The sequence below is a fragment of the Limulus polyphemus genome, unplaced genomic scaffold (assembly GCF_000517525.1).
Source record: "Limulus polyphemus unplaced genomic scaffold, Limulus_polyphemus-2.1.2 Scaffold6543, whole genome shotgun sequence".
Taxonomy (NCBI): domain Eukaryota; kingdom Metazoa; phylum Arthropoda; class Merostomata; order Xiphosura; family Limulidae; genus Limulus; species Limulus polyphemus.
This window is the reverse complement of record NW_013672153.1, coordinates 33,426-43,477: the sequence shown is the minus strand read 5'-3', so window position 1 is coordinate 43,477 and position 10,052 is coordinate 33,426. Positions and strand designations below refer to the sequence as shown.

General features: G+C 32.2%; 1 protein-coding gene across 1 annotated transcript in view; it reads right to left on the bottom strand.

Moving 5' to 3' along the window:
- Window positions 1–9,213, bottom strand: part of LOC111089538 (dystrobrevin beta-like) — a gene marked incomplete at its 3' end in the record, with an annotated part of 14,232 nt that extends 5,019 nt beyond the window's left edge. Inside the window, exons 1-4 of the mRNA XM_022402224.1 lie at window positions 8,948–9,213; window positions 1,164–1,269; window positions 865–945; window positions 189–402 (exon numbers count right to left, since the gene is read on the bottom strand). Coding sequence (XP_022257932.1) covers window positions 189–402; window positions 865–945; window positions 1,164–1,245 — 377 coding nt within the window. The remainder of the gene's footprint in view (window positions 1–188; window positions 403–864; window positions 946–1,163; window positions 1,270–8,947) is intronic.
- Between the last annotated feature and the right edge of the window lie 839 nt (window positions 9,214–10,052).

The window sequence follows — 10,052 nt, the reverse complement described above, 5'->3', positions numbered from 1 at the left end:
AAAACCTTACTGGTTACCAGTTACACACCATTATCCAAAAACCTTACTGGTTACCAGTTACACACCATTATCCAAAAACCTTACTGGTTACCAGTTACACACCATTATCCAGAAACCCTACCCATTACCAGTTACACACCATTATCCAGAAACCTTACTGGTTACACATCTTTATCTAGAAGCCTTACCGATCATACATCAACAGAATCCAGCTCATCAACAATGAAGTACATTGATCAATGTCCACCTGGTGATTAGCTGGTAATCGTTTGTTAAGCTGGTAAAATAGTGAGGATAGTAATGTTTCCAGTCGAGATATGTTAATTTCCATCCGAGGTTCCAGTGTGTTCAAGCTGTTCTCCCTGAAGGTTTCAATCATGTTCCAGATATCAAGCAGGCTAACTGAGTGAAAGAAAACTTTCTTGTTTGAAACATACAAAGTGCACTGCTGAACAGAATAAAACTTTCAATGTTTAAAACATATTAACTTTTTTTTTTTCTTTCACAACCTTAATCCCAACTAGTTCGGGGATGGCTGGTATTTGCATAAGCCAACAAGTTTTACACCTGGGTGGCTGGCCCTGTCAGCAATCGTATGGAACGAGCATGTTCGGTGACAGGGATTCGAACTTGCAACCCTCAGTACCAGAACCAACAGGCCATGCCAGGCTCTTTAAAGTAAATTAATTTAATGAAATAAAATGGTACCTGTTTAAAAATACATCCCTCAATGCACACTTGAAGAAAAAAAAATCTTGTTTACCAAATACAACTGTAAATCAAGAATATCAAACCTGTATGTCTACTTCTTAAATATAATCAACTGAGGAAGTAATTAAATATTGAAATCCTCTCCCTACTTACGATTTGTCTTCTTCTGAATAAACCGTAACTTACTAGCTGTGCGGTAAGTTGCAAATCTGATGACATCAAAATTCTGAGCCTCTGAAATATGATATGGGAGAAAAAAATAGGTTTACTTATAAGTGTAAAATAGAAATTTTTAAAACATATCAAAGTTAAATGTGATACTCCTTACAGTACTATTTAGTAATTAACTTTAGATAGTTAAGAAAATATAGTAAAACACCTTCATATTCTCTACAGGTTTGTTTTGTCAGGTAAAGAATCTCTTGATATCTAGCGTTTAATAAAATACCCACTCATCTCGGCTAACAAACTTGAGAAGTCACTAGTACTCCGAGATCCAGAACTGACATCATCTGAAAAATGACTGCTATCCATTTTTACTTCCAACTTTCAAAACACCTGTAAAATAAATGATCCTGCTAGAATCAAATTATATATTTTTTTTTACCTGTAACAATAAATCAGCTTGACTATATACAATGAGACATCATTTTTGAGATTTAAAACTTTCTAAAACTCTAATTCAAAAGAAAGAAATGCATGGCTTGAGGTCTAAGTCATGTTTTTGTTTTACTTGTTTCAGATAATTTTTGTAAAAACATAAATTACATTTTCAGAAAATGGTATATTAGAAAGTTCTAACCAGGTGGAAATTCCCTTCTTCTCCTAGTTGTATTCATTATGTTTTGCCACCATATGCATTAGCAAACACGTGAGCATGACAACTAAGAATTGAGATGAAATGAATCTTGGTCATACTTCTGGGGCAGCAAATCTGAATCTTACGGTGGTGAAAACCAAACTAATTAAGAAACATTCAAATCATTAATGACACAGGACTGTTAAATTTATAGTTACACTGATGTCAATAATAAATACATTTTTCTGTTCAATCCTCAAACATCAATTATTAGACCATTCACAACTCTATCATATTGAGTAATTTTGGTTTTGCCTGTTACACTACTCACTATGAAAAACTGGTAAAAACACTTGCAGCAACCATTTTATATATAAGATATATGGAGCAAGTCAGCAATAATTAGGTTGATTAATTATGATACTGAATGTATTTTTGGTTTATTTTTTTTCCTCTGTGTGTGTGTGTGACTCGTGTTGTTATGGATTCAATAAAAATATTGTCATGGACCCCAAACAGTTTATAAAGAACTGTTTAAAAGGCAAATGGGGTCCATAGGGACTCCATCGGTAATTCTATGGTTCATTCATCACCATAAAACATAACAATAATCTTTAAATGAAGATTTGGATGTTTGTGTAATATTTATCAGTTTTTTTTTGTGAGGAGACTGTTTAATGGTTTCAGAATTATCCTGGATTTGACCAATTACTTACTTTTTCAAAATTCATTCATTGATAAATGTTTGATAAAAAATATGATTTAATATCTATTTATCATCACTTAAAGACATGGAGCAATGCTTTTTTTAATATCTATTTATCATCACTTAAAGACATGGAGCAATGCTTTTTTTAATATCTATTTATCATCACTTAAAGACATGGAGCAATGCTTTTTTTTAATATCTATTTATCATCACTTAAAGACATGGAGCAATGCTTTTTTTTATGATTAAAAAAGACACACATTAGGTAAAAACTACATCCATAAATTAACTTAAAACCTTAAGTTCTTGATGTGAACTATAGTTGTTTGCTAATGTCATCACTTATGAACTTAAAAATGTTAGCTACAGAAATTAAGAACATTACGAATCAATGTCGGCCAAGAACAACACCAGAAGACATGGAAAACCAAAGAATCTTTTTATGTCTTTATAAAGAAATCAAGACTCTACAGAGACCTTGGAATTGCAGTCAATAAGCTCTGGTTCTCTATTATGAACCAAAAATTTGATAAAAACAAGGACTGAAAAACTCTATTGCTTTTTCAGAGGTATACGTGTGAAACATACTCTCTTTCAGGTCCAGATACTAAACACATACAATCATACTCCTACCTACCAACCTGAAACAGGAAACTGAAGTTACCCGAAACATAAATATGAACCATTTATTGCTACCACAAGTTGATGCTACCCACAAAGAAACTTTGTGAGGCTCCAGATGGTTAAACACAAAAGACTTCTCAACATTGCACCTGAGTACCAAAGATTTTATATATATAACAGCATAAGATTTGAGGGACTCCTTGGCCTATCATGACTATCCCACTCATTTTAATAAACATCCAACTGTCCAGATCCAGCCATGTACTCATCAAACCTTTTCTTGATCAATTGTGTTGCATCTATCACTGTCCTTCTTAAGGTAAGGAACCCAAGACTGAACACAATACTCCAAATGTGGCCTGACTAATGACCCATACAAGGAATTCATAACCTCATAAGAATGAACACAACAGTCCAAATGTGGCATAACCAGTATTATAACCTCTTTAGACTTTCTATTCAATATTTCTGTAGATACAACCTAAAATCCTATTTGCCCTAACACTAGCAACAGCACACTGCTTGGATGGCTTTAGAGACTGATTGACTATTACACCAAGTTCCTTTTCTTTCATGTCAAGAGACTGATTAACTAAAACACTAAGGTCTGTTTCTTTCATGTCAAGAGACTGATTAACTAAAACACCATGGTCCCTTTCTTCTCAAACTTTGTGAAGGTTATTTCCATTAAAATTAAACTTATAGCTTAAATTGTGATAACCCATAAACACTATTTTGTATTTATTATAATTAAAATTCATCTGCCATTGTGATTATAGCTGATTTAATTGATTAGTATCAAGTAAAATAATTGATTAATTGAATTTTCTATTTCTGATTATTCCAACAATCTATTAATCAAAATTCTGATTGTTGTGAAAATGATCAACTAATCATAATTAAGGTTTCTGATTATTACTATTTTCTATTACTCCAACTATCCAAGTAATCATAATATTGCTGTTATGTGTGTTTGTTGTTAAGCACAAAGCTACATAATCGACTATGTGCTCTGCCCAATTATAGCCTTGTAAGTTTTTCATTTTTTTTTCTTTTTAATTCAATTTGACTGAACTACACTTATAATAATCCTCTTCTTTCTTACATCCAACAGTCTTACAATTCAACAACATTACATCCAACAATCTTATGATACAACAATCTTACGTCCAACAATCTTACAATCCAACAACATTACATCCAACAGTCTTACAATTCATCAACATTACATCCAACAATCTCACAATCAAACAATCTTACAATCCAACAATCTTACAATCCAACAATCTTACAATCCAACAACATTACATCCAACAATCTCACAATTCAACAACATTACATCCAACAATCTCACAATTCAACAACATTACATCCAACAATCTTACAATCCAACAATCTTACAATTCAACAACATTACATCCAACAATCTCACAATTCAACAACATTACATCCAACAATCTCACAATTCAACAACATTACATCCAACAATCTTACAATCCAACAACATTACATCCAACAGTCTCACAATCTTACAATCCAACAATCTTACAATCCAACAATCTCACAATCCAACAACCTTACATCCAACAATCTTATGATACAACAATCTTACATCCTACAATCCAACAATCTTACAATCCAACAATCTTACAATCCAACAATCTTACATCCAACAACCTTACAATCCAACAACTTACAATCCAACAATCTCACAATCCAACAATCTCACAATCCAACAACCTTACATCCAACAATCTCACAATCCAACAGTCTTACAATCCAACAGTCTTACAATCTTACATCCAACAATCTTACAATCCAACAATCTTACATCCAACAACCTTACATCCAACAATCTCACAATCTTACATCCAACAACCTTACAATCCAACAATCCAACAACCTTACATCCAACAATCTTACAATCCAACAGTCTCACAATCCAACAATCTTACAATCCAACAGTCTCACAATCCAACAGTCTCACAATCTTACATCCAACAATCTTACAATCCAACAATCTTACATCCAACAACCTTACATCCAACAATACATCCAACAATCTTACAATCCAACAACCTTACATCCAACAACCTTACATCCAACAGTCTCACAATCCAACAATCTTACAATCCAACAGTCTCACAATCCAACAGTCTCACAATCCAACAGTCTCACAATCCAACAGTCTCACAATCCAACAGTCCAACAATCTTACATCCAACAACCTTACAATCCAACAACATTACATCCAACAATCTTACATCCAACAATCTTACAATCCAACAACCTTACAATCCAACAATCTTACAATCCAACAATCTTACAATCCAACAATCTTACAATCCAACAACCTTACATTCAACAATCTTACAATCCAACAATCTTACAATCCAACAACATTGCATCCAACAATCTTATGATACAACAATCTTACAATCCAACAACATTGCATCCAACAATCTTATGATACAACAATCTTACAATCCAACAATCTTACAATCCAACAATCTTACATCCAACAATCTTATGATACAACAATCTTACATCCAACAATCTTACAATCCAACAACATTGCATCCAACAACCTTACATCCAACAATCTTACAATCCAACAACATTACATCCAACAATCTTATGATACAACAATCTTACAATCCAACAACATTACATCCAACAATCTTACAATCTTACAATCCAACAGTCTTACAACCTTACATCCAACAATCTTACATTCAACAATCTCACAATCCAACAACATTACATCCAACAATCTTATGATACAACAATCTTACATCCAACAATCTTACTTACACCTACCCCAAACATACAACATAAAATTCTATTAACATTACCACAAATAATAGCATTGTCTTGAAGGCTTATATGACTTGCCCATTAATAAATCAAGGATCCTTTACTGTCTGTATTAGATGTGTGCTACAAATTATGACAATCAAAATATATTTCATTAATTATAATAAAAGTACATTTGCCAAACATTTCTCCAACTTGCAAACTGATCTAAGCCATTCTGGAATATTTCCAACGGTTTAAAAAATCAGGAAACCTTACTATATCCTTATCAATATAATATTTTATATATATATATATATATTGTGAACCATGGTGCTTGTCCAAGCATTTGTCTGTCTCTTTCTTAAAAAGCTGCACATGCAGGCAAAGCTCAACATTCACTTTTGAAATGACAGTAGAACAGACATGAATAACGTTGATGCCAAATTATATTTTGCAACCAGGATATTCTACACTAAACTGTTAGGGGTTAATAACACTGTCATTCACATTTCAAAACATGACATAAATTAAAGAATAAAAATGTAGATTTACTGTATGTTATTGTTGAGTGGCTCTTAGCATGACTGAAATGTTCAACAATTACTTTTAGCGGTGGGCAGTATAAGTAGCTCAGGAGTACAACACAACTAACCTTTTTAAAAGTCCATGAAATAATTTAAATTGATAGATTAACTTAAACTCTTCCTATCACTAGGGGCGGGTACTTTTGCATATTAATGTAAATAATAGAAACTAAAGTCCCAACCATGCACCATAGGTGCTCCATTAGTAACAATGGACTAAGATCCATTAATAACAAGCAACCTTGTGCTTTCTGTCATCCTACAATCCAACTAATTAGTCTTTCCTCAACCTACACCAATATGATTTTCTAGTTAATCTTCTGTGTGTCACGTCACCAAAAGCTTTATGAAAATCTAAGTATACATAGCTCACATCGTTTCCATCATCCACATAGAAATTATGGTATTGGCCCAAATTTAAAATAACCTTAATTTTTAAAGACAAAAAAATTAATTTTTAACATTAAAAAAGTACATCAGAACTAAGTATTAACAAGAATGTACTTGAAATTAGTTAAGACAACTTCAGCAAAGAATGGGGAAAAATATATATTTACTCACTGTTAGGGGTTGTCAGCAATACAATTTTCAGATCCAGTAAAGGTTTATTAGTTTACTGTAATCCAAATGTACAGGTTTGTGTTTCAATATGGTAATCCCACAAAAAAATTTTAACATTTTCGTAACCTGATATGCACACACAAGAAATTGTCTATATAATTTTAAAAGTAAGCACCAGTAGCATTATGACTGTACGCTCCTGTCAAGAATGTTAATGTATCTGATATACAGTCAGTACCTATTCACAACAGCCTTGACTGTGAATGTCAACTTGACTCAGAGCATAATCCACAAATAGAAAGAAATTTGTATTTTTAAAAATCTTACTTTTTTTAAAAAACTAATCTGTCTTAAATTTGGGCTAATACATTAGAATCTTAAAAAAAAAAAACTTAACAGATTAGTAAGAGAAGAAGTCTCTTTAGTGAATCCATATTAGCTTTCTTTTATGATATCATATTTCATTACATGATTTTACAAAACTTTTTTATTGGATTCTCTCGACTTTTTCCCACTAAAGACTTTAGACTAACTGGTGTATAATTTCCAGGGCAACTCTTATCACTCACCTCTTTAAAAAATAATAATAACATTAGCAACTCCCCAATCCTCACATAATTACTGCTTGAAGAAATATCTGTCCCTCACTATGCAACTCAATCCCAATCAACGTGTTTACTAAAGTCAGTATTCTTAGTTGTAACTCTAGATCTTATTATATGATTTCTCATCAACATTATCTAGCTAATGAGAAGGCCTATGATAGCTGCCAGTTAAAAACTTTTCTACCCCTGAAACTCCTGGCTGTAACACACTTACAGGTTAAACCTCTTGACTACAATTTTTCAACCCTTATATACAGGGCTGATGGGGGGTGGGGAGCTGCCCCAGGGCCCAGAAGTGGGATATTCCAAAGCTCACTAGAAACACATTCTATTTAATGAGCTAAAATGGCTACTGCTTTTTCATGAATTTCTTTTATGAGATATCAGCAAAAGTTAATAAACAGAATGAAAGGTGGGCCCAATGATATTACTGACCCTGGGGCCTGGGCTGTCTCTATACATCCTTGCTTATACAAGGAGCAACCTTAACCCTCTTTTTAAGAAGTCCTAGCACTAATAAATAACTTATCACCTAGAATTTTAAAATAATCACCATTATCAATGCTCTTCAAACCTAAACATTCCAGTAATTCTGTTATATTGCAGTCTCCCAATTAATCTAACATTAGAATAATAGTAACTAAACTTATAATTATATTTGACTCTACTGGGCATATCTTTAAATTTGACATATGTAATTTTAAACTGTTATTTAACTTATACTCTATACTTCTCATTTCCAGTCTCCTTGTTACTCTAGATATCCTACATGTTTATTCTCCACTTTCCAAACTTCCTCACAGTGTGCTCATTCTGCAAGTTTAGTTTAAACTATAATACTTTTATAGCTTCCCCTACAACAATGTCAAGGTCCTTTTAAATACTGAATGCTGCTCAGAGTTAGACTAATAATGCCAGATAAATAGCATGTTAATTATTATTATTATCGTGATATGAAGTAGTTATTAATAACATCTTACTTTAGTTATACTTTTATATATTACGGGAAGCACTAGATATGTGTTATATATGTTAACTCGTTAGGGTTAAACTCTTCCATAATTACATACATTTCACTTCTCAGTTGGTACAACGCTGGTGAGACACTATCGCTAGTAGTAGTATCAGTACTTACTTAAGATACGTTACAACTTGCAAGTTACAGAGTTTATAGCATTAATACTTAATTATTTAAATGTTAATCATTTTAATGTCGCGTTACTATGTGTCCTTGTCTTATATACTAACGTTACAAAGTACTACTACTAGTTGTTAATTTGTTGTAAAACTAGTCATCAGCTTTAAAGTTTAGGATCAACTAGTGCTAGTAGTTGTACTAGTACTGCTACAAGTACCAGCAGTACTATTCAGCAGTAACGCTACTACTACTACAACTAGTACGAATGTTGTAGCTTCAATGCAAGTTATATTCGTAATAAAACTTGTAAGATTTGAAATTTACAAAAACTTTATACAAATTACAATAAAACTAATTAGTAGTTATAATAAGTTGTTCTGTGAATAATGATTATTAGATATAAAATTAAAATACTACCGTTAAGTTCTTTACTTTAAATTTCGACTTTCCCTTTGACTCCTTTCACTTTCACTCAGCCAGTGTTTCACCGTTTTCATAAGTTTGTTAATAATTACTGTTTTACTTTATGACTTTCAATACCAATAAACTTTGTAAAATAAATTAAAACAATTGTAATAAGGTGTTTTAAAATGAAGGCTACACACCGAATCCAGTGCTATTTAAAATTTTAATACTAATAGCTATTTTCGTTACCCATTAACTACAACCAAATGAAACATACTCTTAAATCTTAGGCTTACTACTATCCGCTAAATAGGTTTAACAAGTCCTGCAGATGAAACTTGAAACGCCACCGCCTTATCACAAAGTAAAATGATAAAATCTGAGTGTTTGATAGGGCGTACTCTACAAGTAAACATAAACAAAAAATGTTATGTATAATAAAACAAAGAACCAAAAGCAGAAGTAATTAAATTGTTTTCGATATGAAAATTATCATCAGCCATTCTTGATCGGACTTAACTTCCAATTTAATTGTTAAAAAAACTTCAGTTTTTAACCCCTAAAGCTGGCAAAATATTATAAAGTTTAAGGTAAAACTTTAATCTTTGTACAGTTATATTGCATACGTAAATAGTGTTCCATATGAATGTTTGTCTCTTATCGGCTAATCTTGCTGGCCATTCCTCATATTCAACGAAAGGCTTCTTGTTGGCTGTGATTCGCAGGAGACGAAAGAAGGCTAAATTATTGTTTTCATGTATCTCGGACATGAAGTTATGTAATGGACAAATTAAGAGGAATGTGGAGAAAAAAATCCTGTATTCTAATGTAATTTAGCTCAAATATTAGGACTAAAGTCTGGTATTTTCAGTGCTCTTAATATTATGAATTAATAATGTTAATTTTTCTTGCTAAAAAGACTATAATGTTGACTGAAGATGACAGTTGACTGATACTGTCTGTGAAAATAAGTCACGAGGTGATGTTGTACAAAGAAAAAGAAAAACAGTTACTATTCTAGATCCAAGCGTAGTTTCTTTTTCTGATTGGTGTATTTAAGTGTTTTACACTCACAAAAAAAGAAACCTATCATTCTATAGGTATTTGAAGAACTTGT